Raw genomic sequence first — 25630 nt, 5'->3', positions numbered from 1 at the left:
CAACTGCTGATCATCGTCACCCTAAGATCAAGTGTATTTCAATTACACCAACATGAATGAAGTGATTTGCATATAAAACTAAAATGACAGCTGCTGTGAAAACAAGCCATTATGATAAAAAAGCAGTACCAGGCATATGAATGCAGGCTTTTAGATCAATAGTGCTACTGAGTAAAGGTGACTGGTATAACATTATTCCCACAGAGCAACTGGCTGGTAGCTAAATACAACCACCTCATAAGGGTTCCTTGGTTACCACCTTTTGCACCCCTTTCTACTTGTCTTCATTCCAAAGTCAATGCCTGTCACTATCTGTCAGGACATCTTTTACAACACTAAGATATGTAATGCAACGGAGCTATATTTAATTTTTCTCAGAAGCCTCATTTCCACTCCTTGAGAATGCTGCTCATCAGCAACTCCTGGGAAGAAGCATACTTCAGCCTTCCATTGCAGTTGCCATGACATGCATGGAAGAAGTTTAGCCTTAAAGATGCTTCTAGCAGACCCATCTAAACCTATAGGTATCCCCTTCACGACTACTAGGGTTCCTCCAGGCCCCTCCACCTTTCTAATATGCTCTACTCGCAATTTTATTAAAAAACACAGGATGGAGGAAGGAAGCCCTTGCGGGAAGACTATTCCTTTCCTTAGGGAGCTATTGAGCCTGTTTAGGGGAGAAAGGAAGACCACAGAGCTATGGCACAGTGCTAGAAGCTTCTCCAAAGCTGTAAGGAAAAGCAGAGGGCAGCCAGGCAGGCCTCAGAGGAGCTGGAGAAAACATTTTTGAGGCTCGGGCAGTCAAGTCAGCTTTCCTGCAACACAAAATCACTGAACTAATGATAACCAAAAAGACATCTCTGCAAAGATGGGGATGGGTGGAGTTGTGTGCACATCTTCATTATCTATTCTGACCTATTTGCTTCAAGTTCCAAATTAAGATTCTAGTTTTTATTCCAGTAGAATTTTTGAGTTTTGAATTGTTCTGGTCTTAGCTCATCCGAGCTAATCTGCCTTCAGAGCCCCATTCAGCTCAGTGCCCATACAGACTCTCTCCACACACTCCTGCTCTGCAACGATCTTCCTTCTCTTTCCAACACTCCCACAAGTAATTGTTCCACTAGTTTCTCAACCTGGCCGTCTCAAGAATAGCCACCCATCATGGTGTCACTCCTGTTGGGACATTCAGAAAGGGAAAATCTACTTTGCTAAGCAATTAACTCTCACCTCTGCTGCTGCCACAAAACACTGCAAGTTACTCTTCCCGATACACAAGTTTAGTAGAAGCAACTGAATTCAACATGCTCATTAACTTACATAAACTAACTTTTCTGGTTCTAATGTAGTATAAGCAAAGGAAAACAGAGCAGTGAAGCAGTGATGACTTTAACAAACACTAAGTGAAATCTGATACAGCTTATTTTCTCTTTACCACTTCCAAAGAAGGTAGTGATTTTCACACTGAAAAAATGAAACTACTAGAATATTAGGTCTTACTCCTATTGCTCATGGCTTATATGCTATGCAACTTGTTCCTTTAAGAGCTTAACTACAGCTTCCCTTCTATACAATTTAGCTTTATACTCAATTTTTTGTGCAAGTTTTACTATTTGAAGCAAAAATTCTGAAGATTAAGCTACCAGCAGTACTGCAGCTTTCTACCCTTTAATCAGTGCTGGCAGAATACCGTAGTAAGTTATCAGTAACAATTTTCTGGAGACAAAACAGAAATTACATAGGCTGGACTATTCTTTAGCCTGTATTTTTTTTCATTCCCATGTTTTGTGACACTAAAGTAGACCCCATCACTAGATGAAACTGAAAAGCTTTTATAACCCGATATAAAGCGCTGGAAAAATGCAACATTCTCCACCACGGCCCCTAGTACAGGAACCTGGACTTGTCAACCCTTTTTGCCATCATTGTTAACCAGATTTGTAATTTCAAGCTAGGAAAACAACAAAAGAGTTGATTACATCCTTTGTGTCTTATGACCCTGCACAGAATCAGAAACATACAGCTGGGAGTGTCAAAAGACTGGACTGGTCAAAGATTTATATTTAGAAAAAACATTTTAAAAAGATTAAGTATTCAAAAAAAGGTTTTATAATAATCCCATCAAAACTAGTTTCACATGTCCCTCTTAAAGATACCTTCGAGGTATCTTAAAATGTTAAATTAGAATGTGTTATCTCTTCCGTTCTTCACAGAAGCATTTTAAAAACATTCTCTCTATCAGGACTTCCAGGGCTTAAAGACGGGACAGATTTCCCCCTGTTTTGAGCCTCAGGGCACATCTTTTACATTTTCAACCCTTACCTCCCAGCAACATGTTCTGATGCAAGAAGGGCCATTCAATTCTCTACCTTTCAGAAAACAAATTCCTCCAGCCATGCCATACATCATAAGACTTTCACCAAATCAATAATGCTGCTTGTTTTCCAAACAAATTAGAAATCAAGTGAAAAGTTATGCCTTTTCAAGACACCTTGCCCAACAAAGTTTTCACGGCCATGACATGCTCAATGTTTAGAAGTCAGATCAAGCAAACAGTGCAGACTGCAAGAGTCAAATAAAAGCAGAATTCATCCAGAGTGTATTTTCATATAGTTATGAAATGCTACCAGTGTGAGACATACAACTAGAGTTAATAACAGCAGTTACAGGCAATAGGTTTCTGTGGACAAGAAGAGCTTGTGAAGAATGAAACAAGCCAACCTTGTACCAAGGTATCAAAATCCTAAAACAAGTTACAGATGCAGTATTTCGGAGAAACTCCGTCCCCATGTCTCTCAAGCTTTATTTGTTCCCATATACCTGCATAAAACTAAAAGATTACTTTAAATAATTTGCATTTATATAGCACAGACAGTGAAAAATAACCTGTCCCAGCTGATATTAAGACTTAAAGTACAGAAGCTTAATCCCCAGTATTTTGTTAGCAGCTTTAATTCAAAATAAACCTTTTTTATAGTTTTAACAAAGTAAAAAGGGTTGATGGAAAGTGTTAATATTAATGACATCTGTATAAGGACTAACGAATCATTCAGGTCAAGGGGCAAATTATCCACCCTGACTCACTAAAGCAAATGTAGAGTTTTTGAAAAAGTAGCATCAAAATTTTAGTTCTAAGCAATAAAATAATCCTCAGTAAAATATCCTGATAGCTACTCATTTGTAATTATTACCATATATATCCAAAAGAAAGCTTGTTCTGCTGAATACTTCATTCAAACTTCCAGAGTATCACATAGGCTTAACATCCTACTGCACAAGTTCAAAACAGTAAAAATGTGTGCTACCACTGCATTTCAGAAGTCACTGAAATATGAGAACTCCAGGGTTATGATCATGAAATCAAAGTTTTATTTGCCACACAATTAAAGTGAGCCAGCACGATCAAGTTACTCAGCCTAACACCACAGCTGCTCAAGTACTTTATGACCATCGCTAGCTCAGAAAGAGGTGGTTGGATTGTAATGAATACTGGGTAACTTGCCTCTGAAGTGACTTGTTGCTCTTGGCAGCATTTTTGGTGTTAGCATCTTTACTCACTCGCTATGCTAGGTATTCACAAAGGCACTAATATTAAAAAAACTGCTAAGAGAAAAGAGACACCTGAAGTCAGTTACTCAGTATTTGCAGCAAGCTGACTGTGTACCAGGCTTGTTATCAAGCAGTTGGATATGAGTAATTTAAGATTATCATGTTATCATGGCCACAGCATGTGTACCTTCTAAGGTAGTCATTTACTCCTCACTAGTATTGCTGGCTTTGTGTTCATCTGGATATACTGATCAAATGAGACATTTGAGACTTTGGAACAGTTCTGCGTAGCAACACATTTTCACATAGGTATGACATACTTAATTTGAAGTGCCCCAACTATATTAGGGAAGCAGATGTCCAACAACATACATATAACACAAGAAGGAGATGCAAATAGCCAGATTGATTAGGTTTTCTTTCATTTAGTGTTAAAAACAGTTTAGCTGTTTGGAGAAATACGCACACAGCTATTTCCATGCTGCAATTCTGTAAGTTTGGTAAGCATTGGTTTAAAGGACTCATAAAACTTAACAGTTAATTAATGTTAATATGTAAAAGTCCATGTAAGTAGTATGTATAACCACAATGGCTTATGATAAAAGTTAGTTAAGGCACAGAAGAGCAGCTTGTCAGTTATTTACTTACTGTTCTCTATGGTTGGATCATACGAATCAACAAACTGTCCTTCCACGAACTGAATCGTCAGTGAAGATTTTCCTGTAAAGCAAGGAAAAGATAATCTGTATTGAAACAAGTCTTCAGGCTGTTATCACTTTACACTTACCAGTAGATAAACTTATGTTTTTATAAGAGCCAGTATGAGCTTTGTATGGTTCATTTAAACTATCTATACATGACAACTGACCTATTTTTAAATTAAGTGCCTATTCCTAGTAACTGGGTCTCCTGAACACATAAAAAATAGTGCAAAAGCTACTCGGCATGTGTTCTGCTTTTGTTTTAACATAGCATAATTTAAGTGCCTCCTCCAGTTTAAAATAAATCTAAAAGTAGCAGTGTCCAATCCTCATAAAACTAAATTTAACAAACTGCTATATTTGGAAGGTTCTTCTGTTGAGAAGCAAGGAAAACTAGAAATAATTTTCAGTCGTTGCACAGGAAACTAGGAACTTGGATAGAAATAGCCAAATTTGGTTTGACTAGGAGATTGGACATATTTCCCATGACAAAAGGATGATCTCAAAATTCTTTAGATCAATATATTCTCCTATTAATCCTCTTAATGCCACACTACAAGAGACCAATGGATGCTGTATTTTAAGCAGTGATTCAGGGGGCATCATTGGATTTTTTTCTTTTGAAAGCAATTTAACTGCTACTTTTGCAGACAAGGGTCTCAATTTCAGTTATGCTGATCTGATCATACACCCCTCCAATAAAGAGTAATGCAAAACATTGTACTTAATAGCAGATTGAAAAAATTTAAACTAATTTAGTCTTGAAAGATTTTACAAGATGGCATACATTGACCATAAAAAGCACCTTTAAAGCTCTGCAACTGAAGACTTTTCAAAGCATTACTAAAGCCTTAACACGATTTCCATTACAGCACACATCTTCTACTAGATCCTATTACACTATGTTTACTGGACAAATACACTCTTAAAAAGATTCCCAATGCACTAGCTGCTTTTGGACATAAGTATATTCTTCATGCTCCTTTATACTCTTCTCATTGGCAAGAAGCACAAACAAAATACGACTTCAAGTTAAAATTTAGACTCAAGACCATCCTACTCAGTGGAAGCCTTTCAATGACATCATCAGTAACCAATGTTGTGGTTGAACTATATAGTAAAACTATTTTCAAGAATTAATTGCTTTGGATAAAGATTGCTCTCTTGCAGTGCTCAGACCATGCTATGTTTATACTTTGCTGCAGAAAAAGTTCTTTCCTAAGCATTCCTTCAGGAGGTATTAAAAAACAGTTTTCCACTTCCAACCACCCCATTCTTGCTTCATCATACAAGGCTCTTGACCTATTCACATTTGACTTTTTATCAGCATACTTAGCAAGTCACTTTGTTAAAGAAATTTTAAAAATTGCAAGTCAGACAAAGTACAAGCAAGAAAGTGATACAAGGGAAGATTGGCTTAATATTTATAATTACATGTGCAGTCAATTCCTTCATTTAACTGCAACACTTCCAGGATTTACTCCTCCAGGAGGAAGGAAGAAAGTGTCACACAAGCATCATCATTTGGGGATTTCCAACAGCCATAACCTTCATCAACTCACCACCTGGTTTATTTTAACATCACTGTCCAGCTCTGCCATGCTTAACCCTTTGCTGTCTCCTATCAGTCATGCCAGTTTATTCAAGATACAATGCTAAAAAACCCAGACAACCCCCAAAAAGACCAACCAGCACACAACCTTTTAAGAGTTGCTTTTTCTCAAATTGAGTTCTTGGATACCATTCTCCAATACATCTAACAGTGCAACTAAAGGTGTTATACTCGCTGTGCATGAGTTTTCAGAGAACAATGAGCTTTAAACTGTTGCTCCAGCAAGGGTGGGGGGAAGCAAAGCAACCACGCACATCTGAAATCATCCTAATAAGGACAAACTCAGAACTGAGACTATGCATCCCAGCAACTTTCTGAAGCTGTGTATTTTGGACACCACTTAGAGAGTGAATGAACTTTTAAGCTATTTCTTCTTCAACTATAAGCTTATGAAGCTGCTACCCAGAGTTTACGCTTCCATATTCTTTGCCAATATCAGCACATTAAGCACTCCATTTTAAAACAAAGTTAACTATTCCTATATCAGGCTGTTACATCTTTAAGATAAGGAGAGCTAAGTTAAGCATAGATCATCACTGAACATTTTTCCTCCTAAGGAGGATCCTAAACTAACTGAAAGACTTGACTGCTACCGTCTGTCTGTGCTAAGTCTGGAAACTGAATACTAGAAATAAGTCCGAGCCAACAGAAAATGCTGCATTTAACATCCAGCTGTATTAATTACTGCTTTCCTCCCAACAGTGAAAGAGGAGGAAACAAAAACAGACAAAACCAGTGTTCCAACACTCTCCTCCTAAATTCCTCCAAGCTTTGTAACAAGGCTACCAGTAATGATGTGTTTGTGATCACAAGAGGATGCCTGTTTTCCTAGAGGAGCCACAGGGAAGCTCTCCAGTCTTGGATTCAGCCACATACCCTCTCAGGACAAGTGCATGCAACAGTATCCCACTAAACCAAGGCTTCCAAAGGGTACACAAGAAATTTAAAACCTAAGTCATTAACACCCCACTGCCTTGTCTCAGCCCATGCCCAAGAAGCACACAGGACCATGTCAACAACAGCTTGGCTTGAACTTTGTCCGACAGGTTTTATTCCAGGCTTTTGACCTATGCTCATGGACAGAGAAGAAAATTAAGTTGACAATTTAACTCCTATCTCCTCTTCCCCCAGAAAGATCAGACAACATTTTCAGAGAGAATTACAACATAAACATAACGTCCATGAGGCATGGACCAAGGAACTGCACGCAACCGCATCTACTGATGTGCTAACTCTATCTCGGAGCACTGCAGGGAGGAGGATGCGGGGAGATAATGCAGTCTAGGTGTGCATGTGGCGCTAGCACGCTTCAGCCTAAATGGGTGAGAGAGCCTGACACCAGCAGCAAAGATTTGATTAATTGATTACTCAATGGTGCATACCTCAAAAAAAGGCTCAGCTCTAATACGCCCTCATTTGGATCAAATGCCAAATGTTTTTTAGTTTGCTAAGCTTTTCGTTGTAGCATCCTCCACGCTCATACTTTTAGTGTATCCACTGTCCTCAAGTTTTAGGAAAATAAACATCTGTTGACACCAAAAGGAGAAGCGTCATGAGCAGAAGCAAGACAAAGTCTGCTGGAAGCAGTTCACTAAATAGATGGAGACCTGTGATTTTCAAGATGAAAAAGCATTTGCGAAACCTGACTGGAGAAGATTATGGCTTAACATTTTGACTCTGTTCAGAACCAGAGAGCTCAAAATGGCTTGGAAGAAACAAGTGCATCAAACAAGGGCAACACTGGGGCAGGGCAATAGGGTGACTCCTCCAGCTGTACTTGCTGTGGTAACTCAAAGCATCAGATACTCCATGGCAGAGCAGTTTTAAGTAAAATTCTCCAAGTTTACTGACCCTCCCTCTCCCTGGAAAGATAGGACAAAGGGTAAAGGCTGGGAAGAACAGGTTTTACAAGTGTTTAGAATACAAGTCCCAGGTGGCTGAAAGCCCAAATCAAGCTGTCCAGAAGTACCCAAAGGGTATTTGCTTACACAATTCATTATTTACAATATGATGCTGGAGTGGTAAAGAAAAGTCTTCCACCGTCAAAACAGAAAGGAACAGGTTTTCAGACAGAGAGCCATTTCAAAAAATACAAACCATTATTTCTGTTCATACAATAGAACACTCGCTACCTAAAGTGGAACATCCCATAAACACTCTGACTAGTGCAGTCACAGCACATCAGTTTCAAATGCCATTGCAATTGCCAAGGCAAAACAATTGCCAAATCGAGTTTTTACTCATCCTTTTACTTCTTGGACAAGAGCTGTGGTATTTAACCTAGCCTTAAAATTCAAGCTTTACAACACTAGGCAGTTTACCAAGAAGATGAGTAACTGAGCATGGGTGGGCTCATGGACAGCTGGCATCCCCAAAGAGGCCATGCCCTCTCTTCGGTGCACTACCACCTGCCTGCCATCCCCATCCCACATCCTTATTCTCCTTACAATAGGCAGACGGAAAGCCCAGATGAAATTCTCATCTGCAGCCAGCTTCCCCCCCCAAACCCAGGAGACAGATATGATGCAACTAGCCAGCGAGCAAGTCAAACAACAGCTCCACAAGCAAGGCGTTGTGCAAGCTCGATTCTGCAGCTGCCCTCTAACGTGGCATCTCCACGATGACAGCCACTGGCAGCACAGTGCGGTTTATCTCAACAGGAAGAATTTCTCAATACTCAAAATCATCTGCACAAGCAATCAGTAAACAGTTTGATGGGCTCAGGAACAACTACCGAAGAGTTGCAATTCTCTGTTCTGTTAGAATTTTAGACGCATAGTTTCTTTAACCCATCTTTTTCTATTAAAATGCCCACTTATGTACTTTGCTTAATTAGTAAACACTTAACTGCTGGCATCTAATCCACTCCTACCACAAGCCTAGCATCTTACCTAGGTTAGTCTCTACACCGATCTACTCAGGCTTACCTACAGAACAAACTAGTTTAGTTTTTGTCACAAAAGGATTCAAGAAATTTCATAATGAAATGCTGCCAGTCATATTAAATTTGGTAAGACTGACTGCTTGCCCAGCTTTCAATATCTCACGCACAGCTATGCTCAACCTACTACACTTCAGAGACAGAAGTTTTCATACTGAAATTTACACTCTAACTTGAACATGGGATCTTTATCTTCTTTAATTCAGAATACCAAGATGCACAAAATAGAGACAGCAGCATTTCCACAGTGCAGATTATCTATTTGTCCTCAGAGCACAGAAAGCGACTGAACGACTTCCTGGGAGCAGGTGGAGGTTTAACCGGGTAGCAAAGGGAAGTATAGCATCACTCTTCAACAAAAATGTTTTCACAAGATAGTAGATGATCTCAGAATCCATCACCAGCTCATCATTCATCTCAGGCTTCATCATTAGCAACTTGCTATGGTTAATTAAGATTTTTTTCCCCCAGGTACTAATTATGGCTATGTAGTTGCTATTTTGCCGACCATTGCTATGTAGTTCGGTGAATTATTCTAATGACTATAAAAATGATACATCTGGGTCAATATAGAATTCTGTTTCTAAACCTCTGGAGACAATGATACAATGAGTAGTCTGTGTTTTACTCAGATGCAACTTAATTCTACTATTAGACGTTTACTCATGAGGAATTATCACGTATAAACATCTACTTTGAGCGGTAGTTTTATCCGTTTTGTAGTGATTTCCTTGTGACATCAACATTATGATACCAGGATTAAAAAATTATTTTCTGATGCTTACAGAGAAAACTCTTGCTGACACAGAGCTCAACTGGTGCACTTGCTCATATGATACTGATGCTTGATTTGCAACACAATGAGTGGGGGCACTCCTCTCACAGGGTGCTGTCTGAGCTTTCTGAAGGACAGACTAAAGGATCTGACTTTCTAAACCTGTAAGAGCAAAACTCTGAGGACCTCAGTGAGACATCTTTTGGTAATGTAGTGAGGGACCTCAGGAACAGAAGAGACCTTCATGACAAACCAAACAGCAGATCAGCATTTCAGGACAACATAAGCTCTTTTTCAACTTCCGTGGCACTCTATCCCATTCCCTGCCTTTTCCTGATCTATTTTTATATTAGGATATAAGGAAATGTATTTGACAGTCTAAGGCAAGGTATTGTAGCAAGAACCACTCCTGCTGTAGAAGAGGAGGTTCACATGATGGTCTGTAACACCAAGAACACAAGCCTGCAGGGAGAAAAGGACACATGCTTGTTTCGCTTCCTTCTGCATTGCACAATCTTCTTGAGGTTTATCAAAGGTATTCCTCTGCAAGCCAGAAGAAATCTGAGGGGCAATCACTTAGAAAGGAAGCCAGATGGCTTCCTTTATTTTCTTCAGATTTCAAAGCAGTCAGTCGAACTCATAAGCATATTTGCAGGCCCTTGCTAGGCTGACAGCCATAAGCCTTCAAAACACAAACCAAGAGTCCTAATAATGCTACCTAGATCATATTTTCTGTAGGGAAAGCCAGAAAGAAAGAAGAGAGCATGTGCTTTATTCCCTGATATGTAACAGCAAGCTTGCTCCATCCTGCAGCAGTGCTCATCCCTGAATGTTCACTTATGCTTTGTTGCAACGTATTAGATGTCCAGGCCAAGTATGTAAAGAAAAATTCCATTGTTTTCCTGCAACAACTTAGTTGCCACTTCCAGATGTCCATTTTGTCTCTAAGTCAATAACCTCAGCAAAGGTTTGTCAGAAGAAATGTTTTAGTTATTTTATTGCACAGTCCAGTTACCTCTGGTTGCTATCCTTGCTGGCAGAAAAACAGAGTGCCACAGTTTGCCTGATGTTTCCCTTTTAATGAGTCAAACCAATTTTAATTCCATGTGTTTACTATCAGTTGTCAAAGATGGAAAAGCTGTTACCAGGCTTAAAAAAAAAAAAAAAATCCAGAAAACTTCTGTGGCATACATCTCACCTGGCCATGGTATACATGCATAGATGGCTGCATCCAAGATGTTTTAAATAGGTCAGGGGAACTGCATCCTGGGGTCTCCTAAATGCAAAGGAAATTCAGACATTCATACCCCAGACAGTCAACCAATATTTGCTCAGATAAATACCATCTTCCGTATTCCCTTCAGACTTTCTGCAGAAACTGTGCATCCCTGCAGCACCTTCCCACCTCCCTCTCCGCAGCACCATGCCCAAAATATTTCAGGTGACGGTAGCAATTTGGAGACAACTTATCAGGCAGGTGCTGCTAGCTTAATTAGCAAATGTATTCCTAAACTAAGAGTCAGGCAGTACAACTTGATATATTGCACTTGTAAAGGGAAGCTTATTAAGCTTAAAGATCAGACTCTAATGTTTCAGTTTATGATACACTTAAGATGGAAAGAGCCTGAACTTTGTACTGATTTCCCCCTGAAGAGGCAAAATTCAGCTTGTACTGCTGGGTAGAAGCCAATTCCTCTCTCCCTATGCACACACTTCAAGCAGCTAATTAGGTATCTGAATAAACTTGACCTTTCCTTGGATCATCAGGTACGTACAACATGAAATGTCTTGGAAAGATACTTTCAGTAACTGTCATTGTTTCTTCATTAAATCAGTTTTAAATGCTATGTCATTAGAAATAAAAACACATATCTCTTGCTTTAATGCATTCCATGCATTCCCTTTTTCCATCTTGAAGGTTTCAGTTTCAACACAAGGGAATGAACTCCCAACTTCCAGTCAGGTCTTTCTTGACACTAAACATCACTGGGGTGTACAACTTTAATTACCTTTCTGCAAGCCAGAAATATCAGGACTAGCAGATTTTAGCACTTCTTCAAGAAGTGGGTCTTTCCAACTGCAGTTACCAGCACCAGCTCTCCATCCACTGCACAGATACTGCCTTAACTGCACTTGCAGCACAGTTGAATTTAACAGCAGAAGCCAATGAACTCTACTCTATGCACACCACATGGGATAAAGCAGCTGTACCAGGGGTTTGTAGCCATCATTTTCCTTTTTTTCATTTCTACACAACTGGCTGAAGTTAACACCAGCCACACTAAGTTACATGCTATTACTGACCACCTGGTAAAGCAATGTGCCATCAAACATGACAGAGTACACAGGTACAAATTAGGATTTTAAACTTAACATTTCTGTAAGAACACAGGATAAACTCTTCTTTCCCCCTCCTTTCACTGCAAACCTCCCTTATGTTTTTAGACCACCTGATCTACACCAGTAACAGAGAAAGCTTTAATAGCACAGAACCCTTACCAAGATGAAAGACCTCAGCCTTTCAACAGATCAGTACTGTTTCACTGAAATGCAGGTCTTCCCTAAGGATCTTCCTTTGTAAGGATCTTTACGAGGAGCAGAGCCATAGCATTGACTTGCCAATGCTGTGGCCACCATACCTTATCATTGCTTACAACCACCACCAGGCAGAGGGCTAAGTCTCTGAAAATGCCAGTGAAATTTTCCTGGCATCATTTTAAAAAAGCAAGTCTAGGAGCTTGACCCTGAGCGTATCGTAATGACAAGTCAACTGTCGGAAACGCAGCTGAAATGGTGAGAAATGGACTCTTTTGACAGTACTACTGAAACACATACGAAACAGAGCCTCAAGGATCTTCTTGGAACTGCAAGAACAATAGTAAGAGATTTATTTCTCTCTTCCTTGTAGTAGGACGACAGAGAGCAGGTATGGGACAAAATCCTGACAAAGTAGTAATGGTCATATCCCCTCTCTTGGTAGCATTACCAAGCAAATAGTGGGATACATATCCAGCAACTATGGCTAAGAAATTTCAGCCTCACTCTGACAGGAGGTCCACAGAGCTATTTGCCAACCTGTAGCAAAACCTGAAGATATTACTGATTTTTTCCAACAACTACAGGCAGGCTACTTTTACAACATATTAAATATATATATCTCAATCTAACTGCATAATAATCACTAGAAGATCTCAGCAACAAAAGGCAGCTTCAGCCTGTAGCACTATACTTGATTATGAAGTAGTCCGTTAATGTAACGAACTCTGTGCCCCCCACCGATGGTCCAAAGTCTGATGAACCCAATGTCAACAAATGCCAGCAATGCACGTGGCAGTCAAAACCTGACTTTCCTGGAAACAGTGCTGCTACAGGCAGTCCATGTCAGCACACAGCACTATTCACCTGCCATGACCTGTGCTGCTGGAAGTTCCCAAAGCTGCATGAAGCATCAGGAACTGCAGTACCAACCCTGACAACACTAACATCTCTTAGCACAAAACAGAGAAGCTGGTCTTTAGGGATACTGACAAAGATTAATGTTGACTCTCTCTTCCACCAGTGGAGCAGGACACGGTCAACTCTATCACACCTCTGTCAACAGATGCATAGGTAGACACCAAGACAGTCTTGATTAATAATCATACAGTTGAGCCTTGACCACGTGCAACTCTCCTGTGCTAGCACAAGGCTGCTGTGGATCTATATATAACCATGCCAACATAAAAACCAGTATGCCTGAACTCTACCTTCCTCTAGAAAAACTATCCCCCCAAAAGATTCAGAACAACTTTTGATAAGTTACTGCTGTCTCTCCTCCAGTTCAATTCTACATCTTCTTTGACTTAACTTTATAGGCATCTTCCACATTCCTTCTGCTTAACACATGAAGTTCCTCCTCTCTATTAATCAGGGTTGAAGAAAGCTACAATCTGTTAAATGCCATTTTCATACCATAGCACTTTATACAGCTGGAGTTAGTCATTAACCCCTCCCCACTAACTCTGAATGCAAGCCTTCTTCATTTACACACTTACCCAATCAACATAACAGAGTAGCCTCTGAATACAGAGGATAATCTGTTAACAGTAAGGAAGGTTCAAAGTAACAATATACTTAAATCACAGCATGACAGATGCGGGCAAGACACCAGGAAAAAAGACTCCGGGGTAAGGATAACACCATGCAGAGTACCAGAAGAATCATTAGAGCCCCCCCGACCTTGGGAAATTTTAAGGGAATTTAAGCCAAAGATCCATCAGGTATGACACGACATAGCTGATTTTGCCACAGGGCAGAAAAAATAGAATAGGTAACCCTTGTTTGCTATACCATACTATAAAGTTCTTGCTGTCATGACAGCCAGCTGGCTGCCTTACCTTCCTAACCAGTGTGTATCAACCTGCTGGCTCACAAAGAAGTACTTGAAAAAAAAAAAACCAACACCCTCACCCTGCCCTTCCCCAACCAGTTGAAAATAGCCGAGGGAGGTAGCCAAGGATGACACTTGCAACCTGACATTAAACTATTTTTTCATTTAGACTGTCTTTCACAAGTGAAGTGTCTTCCAGCCAGTCCAGCTCCAGCACCTGAGGAAGCATTTGCCAACAGAAGCTGGACTCTTCACTTCCCAGCACTCCACTAGCACAACCATGCAACTAGGACAAGAAGTTGAGTATCAAGCTACAGTTTAAGGCAACCTAACTTCAGGCCAACAGCCTTCAAGAGACAGAGCAGTACGTTGTATTTGTCTGCTGCGCAAGTGTCTGAATATCAACGCAAATAAAATTCTCAAAGTGGAACAGTAATTTTTACTCTGCTATTATCCAGTTAAACCGTAAATTCATCCAGCTAATCTTAAATTCAAGTCTATTTTAAACAGTATCTAAGAAACTAAGTACATCACATCTACTTGGCAGAAATGGATAAAATATTAACTATCACAGGCAAATAGGTCAAGGGCCAAGATTTACCATAGGTACAGCAAAGACTTTCAGAAGTTGCTTACTTCCATAGCTTGGCTATTTGGGAAATAACCCGTAACTTCATTTTTGGTTTCCACACTTCCATGCTGTAAGAACTGGACAGGTATGGACCAACTTTCCCCACAATAAGCTGCCCTTAAAACTCGGGTCCATATACCCCTTTTTCTCCTTACCAACCTCCACCTTTAAACCCTTTCAACCTTTGGGATGTACAGCCCATGCCTACATAAGCAGCTGGATGTCAAAATAACGGGATGTTCATGTGACCATCTTCAGAAAGAAGAAATGTATATCCTACAGTCTCATCATTAGCTATAAATCGTATACAAGATAACGGCTTTTTAAGATCACAATCTTTTTGCCTGGAAATGCAAAGAGAGAAGACATCATCTTATTTTTCTGTACTATCATTAACTTACACTTGTTCATAGCAGTTGGTTGTGACAAAAGGACAACCCAATGCTAGGCTTAGGAACACCATCCAAGACACTCGCCCAGAAGAAATTTCAACAAGCTAGTCATTGAAACAGTTCTGGAAGTTTCACTTTAACTCTTCCTCTCTCCTACCATCACACTTAGGGATAAAAGGTGTTTTGCAGTTGAGGAAGAAAAAGCAGAAAAATGGTTTAGGTGTCCCAAGACTCCCTGATACACTCCATATAAAGAACATGATTTTGAAACATTCAGACACCTTCTTGTTCTTCCTAGCTCTACTGTTCAGTAAAACTTGAATTACCTCACATTTAAGGAATTTTTAGACTTAAGTTTAGTAACCACAAAAGGTTTATCAAGAATTTTGACAACCTTTTTCTCCAAACATGAAAAAAAGTTAAAACAGCACAACTAACACCTTTCTTAAGAATTTATTCACCAGTGTCAAACCATACAGATGAAGCAGAACATGCATTAGAAACAGACGTTTCTAGTAAATGGAGAAGAAGGTACTGCAGCAAACTACAAAACACGGTGCTTGTTTGTATGCATATTTCAAAGCAGAAACTTCCAGTTCTAATTAAAAATGCTGATTTTGAAACAGATTTTAGAACACCAAAAATCTGTTATTAATGGAGGACCAAGCCTTAAAGCAAAATACACTTTACTGCCTTAATGTCAAGTGCTTGATTGTTTTGACAGTTTGTAGGACAGATTTAATGGGAGTTTTCCTACATATTATGCATCCCAGCTCTTTTGCATATAGCAAGAGTACCTTTAAAGGAGGTCATACATATTGAATGAAGTTTTGGCAATACAATCTGACAAGTTGTTGAAGCTAGACAGATGTACCCCACTAACTCAAGAGACAATGTTGTCAAGAGACACTTTCATATCATAATTTTGTATTACACTTGCACATGTTCACACCCACAGGCTGAAGACCACTTATGTATTCCCTCTTTTTCCAAATTAAAATTCATTTAACTCAATACTCCACAGAACGCAAATAACTAGCTAACATTTGTCATGCATGCTGTTCTGGTTCCTGTAATCTAAAATACCTAAGAATACTGGTAACCATTCCAGAAGTATTAACTCCTTATTCTTTAAGACTTCAGTGTAATACTAAAAAAAGAGAGCTGAAAGGAAACTTTACTGTTTAAAGCATAATCTATCAGGGACTTGTGATTTCTTCAGTTCTTACCTACTTGATATAGAAGCACCACAACTTTTCTGAGTGTCACACATTAGGGTCTTTTGTTCCTTAGTCTTATGCCTCAAAAGATTAACCTTTGGCCATTATTCACAAACTCTTAAAGATTTCATCCAAATTAAACTCCTATAAATTTCCTCCTCGTGTTCTAGTTGCAAGTTCTCTAATGCACGTAAGAAGTCCCATAAGAAATTCCAAGTAGACCTCCCTTTTGCAGGAGCCCCCAAGGCTCAAGCTATTTTTTGCCTGTCCTGTCTTCAACTTGACCAGCACATCATGCTTGATAATCCAAAATCTGCACTTTGAGAACTTGTATCTTCTGTTCATACCACTACATTTTTCACCACTGTCTGATCCCACATCCTTCATACAGCTATACTCAAAATTTGCACGTACAGTGATCAAAGTGCATATGGTAAACTGAGGAAGAACCAGTGCATCTAAACAGATTAAGTAGTTGTGACTCATCTCAATGCTGCAACAGTGTTGATAAATGCTTACAACTAAAGTAGGAGTCACCCAGGTTGAGGAGTCATTTGCAGGAAACAGATATTTTGTAGGGTATCTTAGCAAACACTGAAGATTACTCTGAAAAGCAACAGAACATTTAGATTTGTTTTCCACTGGTTTTCCAAGTAGGGAGGCAATCAGTGATTCTGAATGCCTTGCACTTTGCTGCACAGGTTGTAGCAAGGCGGGTGGCAGTCTCTTCTCCCAAGTAACAAAAGATAGGACAAGAGAAAATGGCCTCAAGTTGCACCAGGGGAGGTTTAGATTGGATATTAGGAAAAATTTCTTCACCAGAAGGGTTGTCAAGCATTGGAACAGGCTGCCCAGGGAAATGGTTGAGTCACCATCCCTGGAGGTATTTAAAAGGCGTGCAGAGGTGGCACTTACGGACATGGTTTAATGGTAGACTTGGCAGTGTTAAGTTTACGGTTGGACTCTGTGATCTTAAGGGTCTTTTCCAACCTAAATGATTCTATGATTCTGTGATCGTAGTCTGGAGCTTTGGCTTTGATCCACTGCAGCATCTTTACTACCAAGCATTTCCAGAAAATTCCAGATCATCTCACTTGAAGCATCATCTGAATTTGAAGACTTCAGAACAAGGTTTAGATTTACCCCAGGTCAAACATCTTACTTTTCCTCGATTCTGCATGTAATGATTAGATTAGAAGGGTATTTAAACAAGAATCTTGAAAAACTTAATTTCTTCATGGTTCCCTAATGCACGTTTCACGACCTTTACAAGGCTATCTTTTTTCCATCAAGAGAACTACTCTGGTTCAAAAGGCCCGCTGTTGAAAGTTTACGAAAAAAGCACTCACACTTATCTGGAGTGGTGGAGGAAAATACTTACAGATGTGGTTTCATAATATGTCTGACTGAAGTAAAGTCTGCCCAGCCACAACGAGCCTGCTGCACCCTCCCCCAGAACAGCTCCTGTTCCCTCTGTCCAGGTTGTACTCACAGAGCCAACCAGCTGAATGACATGAAAACTTTTCCTTCTGGTTGCTTTACTTCTCAAAGAAATCACTTCCCCGAGCTGGTGACCAGGCTTCCAGCATGCCAGTGCCAGCACCCGGGTGGGGGCAGGAAGGTGGAACTTCCAGCCATGGTGCAGGATTAGCTCAGCTTGTGCCAAGGGAAGCCAAGCCCCACCCTACATAGTTCATTTGCATCTGCCTTCATTACATGGCAATTAAAAACAAAGTGGCAGGGACGTCTCTTGAGATAAGCTGCACCTGAAAGCCTGTTTCAGCACTTTGTTCAAAAACTGCCTCAGTTTACTCCCTTGTTACAAGTTCAATACAAGCATCTTCCCCCCCCCCCCGCCCCCAAACAATTCAGCATCCACTGTACTTGGTATTTCTCAAGAAGGAAATACAATCTTTAACGGCCCACATTCATGTTTTTGGTAAACTTAATGATCGTAAAACTTGTTAAGAGGTCTGCTAGGCAACATGTAAGAAGCTTTCTCCACATTCTTCCCTTTTTCCCCATCCCATATACCCTCATTTGCAAGATAGCTGCCATCAGTGTGCAAGAACCATATAGGAAAGCAAATGTCCTGACCAGGATTGGAAAAGAGAAATTTTAAGCAACAACCAACCCCCAAAATTCAGGAAGCACATTTTAGTTTCTTACATTACCAAATTCACAACAAATTTGCCGATCACTTCAAATATAGGCCTTGGAAAACAAAGGGAAGCCTCTCCAGTCCTTAAGGAGAACAGATCCATGACTGACAAGGGCAGCTTTGTGTTTTTACATACCATGCTTCATGTTTGCAGCTTCCGATTTAGGATAATTTGAGATGACACCAAGCAATTTAGACTCATGCAGGACTTGCAGAGCTTGAGTGCATTATGAACATCCCACAGAGAAGCTGTTTCGATTTGGATTGAATACACAATTAAATGGAGCAGTTCTTAAAATACACCCTTGAATTTCACCTTCGGGAGAGCTACAGGAAGTTAATAGTATTCGGTAGTTTATCACATTTTAGCCTGCTCTTCTAATCCCCAATGCGTGGTTATTCTAAGTTTCCACAGCAGCGTGTACCGCAGAGGTGGTTGGTTTACCCAGAACCTACACTTAAGGCAGTGTAGTGTATCTAAATGAAGAGCTTCAACTTTATATAGCTTATAAATTACAGGATCTACATTTCATTTGGTTTCTCCCGTCAACGTTAACTCTAAGTTGAGTAATCAAATACCAAAACACTCACATATACAAGCAAAACCTGCAAGCGTTACCATTAAGAGATCAGAGTAGGCAATTTAAGAGTTAATCCTGGAACGGTGTCCTCAAATAACCCTACTGTGGCTTGATATTACAGCTGAACATGCTGCCTCTAGCGCTTCCAGCTACTGCTATCAAATGCGCTGTAGCAACTTTCACTGTTGAACAGCGTAGTCACTCACACCAAAATGCAATTAAAGCTGGCATTTCCAGCCTCATTTCAGTCCCCTGGTAGCTGCAACCTTTCCTTTTAGCAGCACTGCTGCACCCCGGCAGAGCACATGCAGTCCTAACAAGGGAAGCGCTATGAAAATAATCTTGGCACTTATTAGGGACTCGGCAGAATTTTAACCTTAGGTATCAGCTGGATCCTGAACCTCTCAATTTTCCTGTAAAATCTCAGGCTTTCCAATGCTGCAGACACAACCAATTCTGTAAACCAAACTGCAGCACACAACAGCAGTAATTTCTCCATTCCTTCTCTCCTGACATTTACACGGGCAATTTATTGCCTGCTAAAATTACCACTTCCCTCTGTCCAATATCAAAGGGATACCTCCTCAGGGCAGTATACTGCTGTGCGAACAGATGCCATCTTTCAGAAGCGAAAAGCAAAGCCTTAACTCCATTTTACAATACAAACCTCCTAACATTCAAATAACTCAAGTTTTCAAAACTAGTAACTACGTTTTGTCCTAACAATTATTCTTACTATTTACAAGCACATATTAAAGGTACTGCTTTTTCTGCCTTTCTCGCTTTCAGGCAAGGTGGAGGGGGGAGAAGTGCTTTTTAGCTTAATACAGCCACCTGGAAGCCTTTCCATATAAATCCAACCTTGGCAGATAATTTTGTTCCGTTACAGTTTTTTTGCTACCTGCACGCTGCAGTCACAGACCACAACTACTTCTGCCTGCACTATGGACTGCTCTCCACCTACACAAAAGAGTTGACTTATTTAGCTGGGGAAGAAAATAGCTAAGTCACCACTAACTTAACCGGATTTCCCCCTCAGAGCAATAAACTGACCAGGAAAGCGTTTTCAGATCGCCAGTCCAAACACGTAAAATTCAGAAACAGAATTCCAGTTTCTTCACATGTATCTGTAATACCAGCAGCCTGAGCTATATAAACAGCAAAAAAACCAAAACAGGCTGAGATCGTGACCTATGACTGAAGCAGCTGACCCAAACAACACCTTCCTGCTTATCTTAAATCCATCGGTTCAATAGAATACCAAGAATCCCAGTAATAAGGTACTTTACAAGATGATCTAAGAAGCTTCTTCTTTCATACAGGCATCTGTGGTCTGAATTTACATATTTCTTCTATAAACAAAAAAAGAACCAAACTGAGCATAAAGCACTCTGGACAACTACATGCTGCTTTTTAGAGTGGCTGTTATTCTGAAGCAATCCAGAAAATCTTAGTCTTGCTTGATTTATTTCCATGCAAATCCATTATTTCCAATTATATCTGGGATATATTAAATTATGACCAAAATACAAGTATGAAGATTCTTTTTAGTGAAGGCAGTAACTTTGAAAAATGTTATGCTTTATCATGCATAAGACAGTTTTTTCCCAGAATCAAATCTCAAGTAGCTGGTCTGCTCTGGTCACTTATCAAACAACAATAATCAAAGTCAAGCTCCTCCCTTGTGAAACTATCAGATTTTGGGATGAAATCCATCTGATTTCTACTCAGAACCTCACTGAGGCAAGCACACTTACATAATGGAATTTAACTTTCTTACAACCGATTTAAGCGTGAGCAAAACCCAAAGGACACATTCTTGTGTGATTTTTGTCTAGCGTCATGCCACAACCTGTATGCTATACCCACACATAGTTGGCCTTCCTCACCAAAAAACAAGTCCCGAAGTTCCTGGCAAATACTCTGTCTGCATCTCAGAAAGCGTGTCTGCCTGGGAATTCATGAGGCTTCCACCGTGATCTCTCCCATCTGCAAAGAACACTAGTTTCACATATGAAAGGGTTGATGGTGGTGTTGAAAGACAGAGGGAGTGTATTCAAACAAGCAGACTCCTGAATTTTCTATTCTGAGAACTATTATATCAGAATACCACTCCCAACCTCTAGTTTATCTGAGAACAGCACTAGGATAAGAATAAAATTTAACGTAAGTAAAAGAAACAAGGGCTTAGCATGAAGCCAGTACAAGATTCAGATTCCGTTTCACAAACGCCCGTGGAGGACATGCTTGCCCATTACTATACACACTCATAACCTGAAAGATACACAAAATTGTTGAATCATCAACTGTAGGAAACAGCTCACTGCTTGAAATATGTCATCAAAACCTGGTTATTTCAACATGTAACTGAAAGAGACACAGAAAAAAAAAAGCTCGCCATTTTCTAATTAACTTCATCTCAAACACCCCACAAATTCCAAGGAGAGCTCGCTACTTCACAGAGCAGGTCACCTAAGCATTTATGCTAACCTATAAAACTGTAAACATTTTACAACTTAGCAGAGTTAGCCCCCCTCATTCCAGGGTCGAGATTGATGTTAATGGCAAAGCAATGTAGCTCCCTAATTATAAAAGGAAATTTAGAAAACATTTTCTTAAAGCCCTTCAGATTTTGGCATTATTCCCTGCCTTAATGAACGTTAGCTCTATTCAAAGGTTGCATTTTCCCCAGAAGAAATGCTCTTCATTTCCTACCACCCAAAAGCTTGTCCTAAGAAGAGATTAGATCCCTTCTTACCCAGGGTTCAAGTAACATTCTTGCCATTGTAATACAAAGCAAGACTTACTCAAAAGCTTCTCTGAAGCCAAAGTAAGTCACTATCCTAGACTTTAGGAGGCATACTTGGATAAGCGGAGGACCCGACCTAAATCTCGGTTTAACTTCCTTGTTTTTCTAAGAGCTTTGAACTTTAAATAAGTATTTGCCTAGAAATTTAATGCTCCCATATTTAAGAAGAGTAACTTTGCAGTTTTAACATGCAAGATTTTTACCTAAGAGGTAACACAAAATTGTCAAGGACAATAGAAGGAAAACTACAGTAAACCAGAATTCTTCCCCCCTCTTAATTCTACGTTCATACAACTTGTAGCTGTCCTAATAAAGCCGATCTTGTCCCATCAAGCCTAATACTGCACTACTCGGGGAAACTTTAGCTGAAGAAGTTCAGCAGTAGGTCTTAACAGACGTTAGCTTTTTGCACATCCTTTCCGTATGAGTACTACTGCTCAAAACATCACCAAGCAGATCAACAATACTATACTATTTCTTCTATTTTTCCTCAATCGAGTATATACCCTACTATCATCTGATTTTTTGACTGCTGCTTGTCATTGTCAACAGACAAAAGACCAAAGCTCAAGAGTACACCCAGCCCCATCAGAGACTTCTAAAGGACAGAATTTCAAGCATTCTTCCTTCCCACTTACACTGCCCATTGCTTGTTTTCACTAGTGCTCCGAGACAAAAGAGAAAACATAACACACAAGACAATGAAACTGACTGCAACAAGCGATGTCAAATATACTATGCAAGCTGACCAATCTACTACTCCCTGTTCCTTTTAAGGACTATACAAATTCATCATAATTTTTACACCATCCCATCTCAAAGTCAGGCTGCAGTTACATACAAAACCTAAGAAACAGCTCCCCTTACTTGGCTTTTTTTTTTTAATCTTTAAAAAAGCTTTTTTTTTAAGGGTTCTTTCTGCTGAGTGCATAACGGAAGACAGATTACTGATTTAGCTGCTACTTTCATGTAAAATACCCTCTTATATCAGCATAGTATCTCTCTGTAACATTTTTTTTTTTTTCCAACCACACATTATCTTCAACATTGATCTATGCTTTTAAGTTTGATCGATTAGGATAGCTGTAGTATGGCTTATTCCCCTCTGCTTTAGGAGAACAAACATCGAAACATCTGAAACTATTTTCCATCAAAGATGGTGAATGTAGGAGGAGAAAGGATTACAGGTGTGGGCAGTTATAGAACAAAAACCCTATCAGCTACTATAGACTTGTGCCAGACGCTTCCAGGAAGTTCCTCCACATAGGTTTAGTCCGTGCTGGACTGTACCAGCAGCACCGTGCTGCTGAGCAACACCATCCCGTGCTGGGGACACCACAGAGTCAGTACAACCCCACGGCCTTAATGAGTACAACCGGTCGGCAGTCGGCTTCGCTACGCTGCTGATGCAAAGACACACACACACACAAAAAAAAAAAAAAAAGGCCAGAAACGGGAACAAATCAACCCGGTTTTCCCCTCGGCATCTCAGAACCGGCTCTAAATCCCGCGCAGGGCCGCGTCTGGAGGCAGTTTGATCCCAGCTTCCCTGAAGCCAGCGGGACCGGAGCGCTCCCGGTCCGCACCGCATCCCTCACCGGTCCCACGGGCCTGGCGTGACACCTCCCCCCCGTTCCCCGGGAGCAGCAGCCGTGGGGGGGCACGGGGGACGGACGACGACCGGCACCTCGGGGAGAGCTACCAGCGCACCGGCACCCCCCCTGCCCGGGGGCAGGACCCTCCTCGCCGCCACCTCTCCGCCCCGGTTTCCCGGTATCCGTTAGGGAAGGCCCGTCCGGGATGGCGGCAGCGGGGCGGGGAAAACTTCCCCTTCAAGGGCGCGGCGGCCCCGCTCCCGCAGCCCCGGGCCCGCAGCGCTCTGCGGCGCCGCCATGGCGGGGCCCGCCCGCCCGCGGCTGCGCGTTCCCGGCGGCGGGAAGCGGGGCGGCCCGGCCCTCCCCTCCCCGCCGCTGCACCTGCTGCCGCGGGGGAGGGCGATGCGGCCGGGGCCGCCGGACCGGGCCACGCTCCCCGGTGAGGGGGGGGGGGGCGCTGCGGAGCCCGGGACGGCCCGCCCGCACCTCCGCCCCAACGGCCCGCCGCTACCACCTCCTCCCCCCCCCCGCTCGCCTCACGGCGGCGCCCCGCGCTCTCACCCACGCTCCGGTAGCCCAGGATCGCGATCTTGCGGGACTTGGACGGCGGCATCTTCTCCCCGCCCGGCCCCGAACCACATCAAGGGCGGCGGCAGCGGTCGCGGCGGTGGAGGAGGAGGCGGCGGTCGGCGGTCGGCTGACGGGGAGCGGGGCGCGCCGCCAGCGACATGCGGCGGGGGGGGGAGGGAGGAGGAGGAGGAGGAGGAGGAGGAGGGGCGGCGGAGCGGCGGGCCGACCGCACGGGACCCGCGGCGCCTGGCAGCGGCGGCGGCGGCGGCAGCAGCAGCAACGGCAGCGCCCGCCCCACGTGACCGCCGGGCTCGCCGGCCCCTCACGTACCTGTGCGTCACAGCGTCACAGGCCGGAGCGGCGACCTCGTCGCCGCCGAGAGCCGGCGCCAGGCGCCGCGAGGGGAAAAACTCGCTGCGTCATGCCTTCCCCCCCCGCCCCCCACACACACCCCACACCACACACACACACCCCCCCTTCACCCGCCGCACCGCCGATTGGGCGGCGCTGCGGCAGCGCGGGCGGCGATTGGCCGAGAGCGGCGGGCTGCGGTAACTAGACCGGCGTTCAAAGAGAGGGGGCGGGGCTGGCGAGCGAGGACGGGGATTGGGCGGAGGGGAGACTGGCAGCGGCGCGTGCGCGCGGCCGCCTCCTCGGTCCGTTGCCCGCTCGCGGGCTCCAACGGCCGCCGCGCTCCTGAGGGGACCGCAGGGCGCTCTCCCGCCCACGGCGGCCCCCTCACAGGGAAGGGCGGCTGCACGACGAGCCGGTCAGTCGGATCCGGCGCTGCTCCTGCGTCGTTTCGTGTCCCGGAGCGCTGCAGGCCGTTGGCGGCGGCCGGCTTGCCCTTGTCAGGGTGGTGGGCCACGGGCCGCGCTCGCAGTCCGTAGAGCCCGAGGCTCCAAGGACGCGGCCGCTGGGCCGCCTGTCCCGAAAAGGGTCACTGCGCCGGGCTGCGGCGTTTATTTCAAATCGTGTCGGTGCTGCCTTTGCACGCAGATAACTTCTGGGGAAATGCCGGATCTGAGCGGCAATGAAGTGCTGGCAGTTGCCTGTAAAGGGAAGAGGGGCGTGTGTGGGAAAAAAGTCGTTAACTATGAGATCCAAGCGGTGGTGAGTTTCCCAGTTTGAAAAAAGCAAGCGCTGCATGTGCTAGCGGTGACTTCGGCACTTCGTGGATGCAGAATTTAAGGGAGAAAGACATGAACAGGAAACTTGTCTTTTTCCCCATCTACTCCTACTTAGTTTGAACACACGTTTGGTAATATTTACCCATTCCACATTTTCTACATAAGTGGATGTTGCTTAGAAATAGAAATAGGGTTTTCTATGTGCATCTTGTCTTATTGGGGGGTACACCGATACCTAACATGCAATTATGTACAACTCATTGGTACAACTAAACCCACCCAACAGCTTGATGATGTTAAGGGAGATGGGTTGTCTTCTCCTCTCTGATCTCAACCATTCATTCCCATGTGCTAGCATTCATCTAGCCTGGTAAGAGGGCAGGGAACAAAGGCAAAAGAAAGCTATACGCAAAAGCAGTTTGCTTCTTCAGAAGCAGACAAGCTTTAAGGAGGTATCTGCATTTTTGGGGATAGTCTGATGATGATACCCTTTGTCTTTTGGATTATAGGATCTTGAAGGCTAACTACTGGTAAGCTGTGAAACAGCAGGTATGATGGCCTTTAGCAAATAGGTATGAGACAAAAGGATAGTTATTT

At 42.4% G+C, this 25630-nt stretch overlaps 1 protein-coding gene across 2 annotated transcripts in view; it reads right to left on the bottom strand.

Moving 5' to 3' along the window:
- Positions 1-24222, bottom strand: part of RHEB (Ras homolog, mTORC1 binding) — a 42648-nt gene extending 18426 nt beyond the window's left edge. Inside the window, exons 1-2 of one of the 2 annotated variants that reach the window (XM_069778236.1) lie at positions 23895-24222; positions 4195-4266 (exon numbers count right to left, since the gene is read on the bottom strand). In XM_069778236.1, the coding sequence (XP_069634337.1) occupies positions 4195-4266; positions 23895-23946 (124 nt within the window). In that variant the 5' untranslated portion in view covers positions 23947-24222. The remainder of the gene's footprint in view (positions 1-4194; positions 4267-23894) is intronic. The other variant, XM_069778235.1, reaches the window with a different exon arrangement.
- Between the last annotated feature and the right edge of the window lie 1408 nt (positions 24223-25630).

This window comes from Haliaeetus albicilla, chromosome 2 (genome assembly GCF_947461875.1).
Source record: "Haliaeetus albicilla chromosome 2, bHalAlb1.1, whole genome shotgun sequence".
NCBI lineage: Eukaryota > Metazoa > Chordata > Aves > Accipitriformes > Accipitridae > Haliaeetus > Haliaeetus albicilla.
Note: the sequence above shows the minus strand (reverse complement) of the source record. Positions and strands in the feature narration are given on the sequence as shown.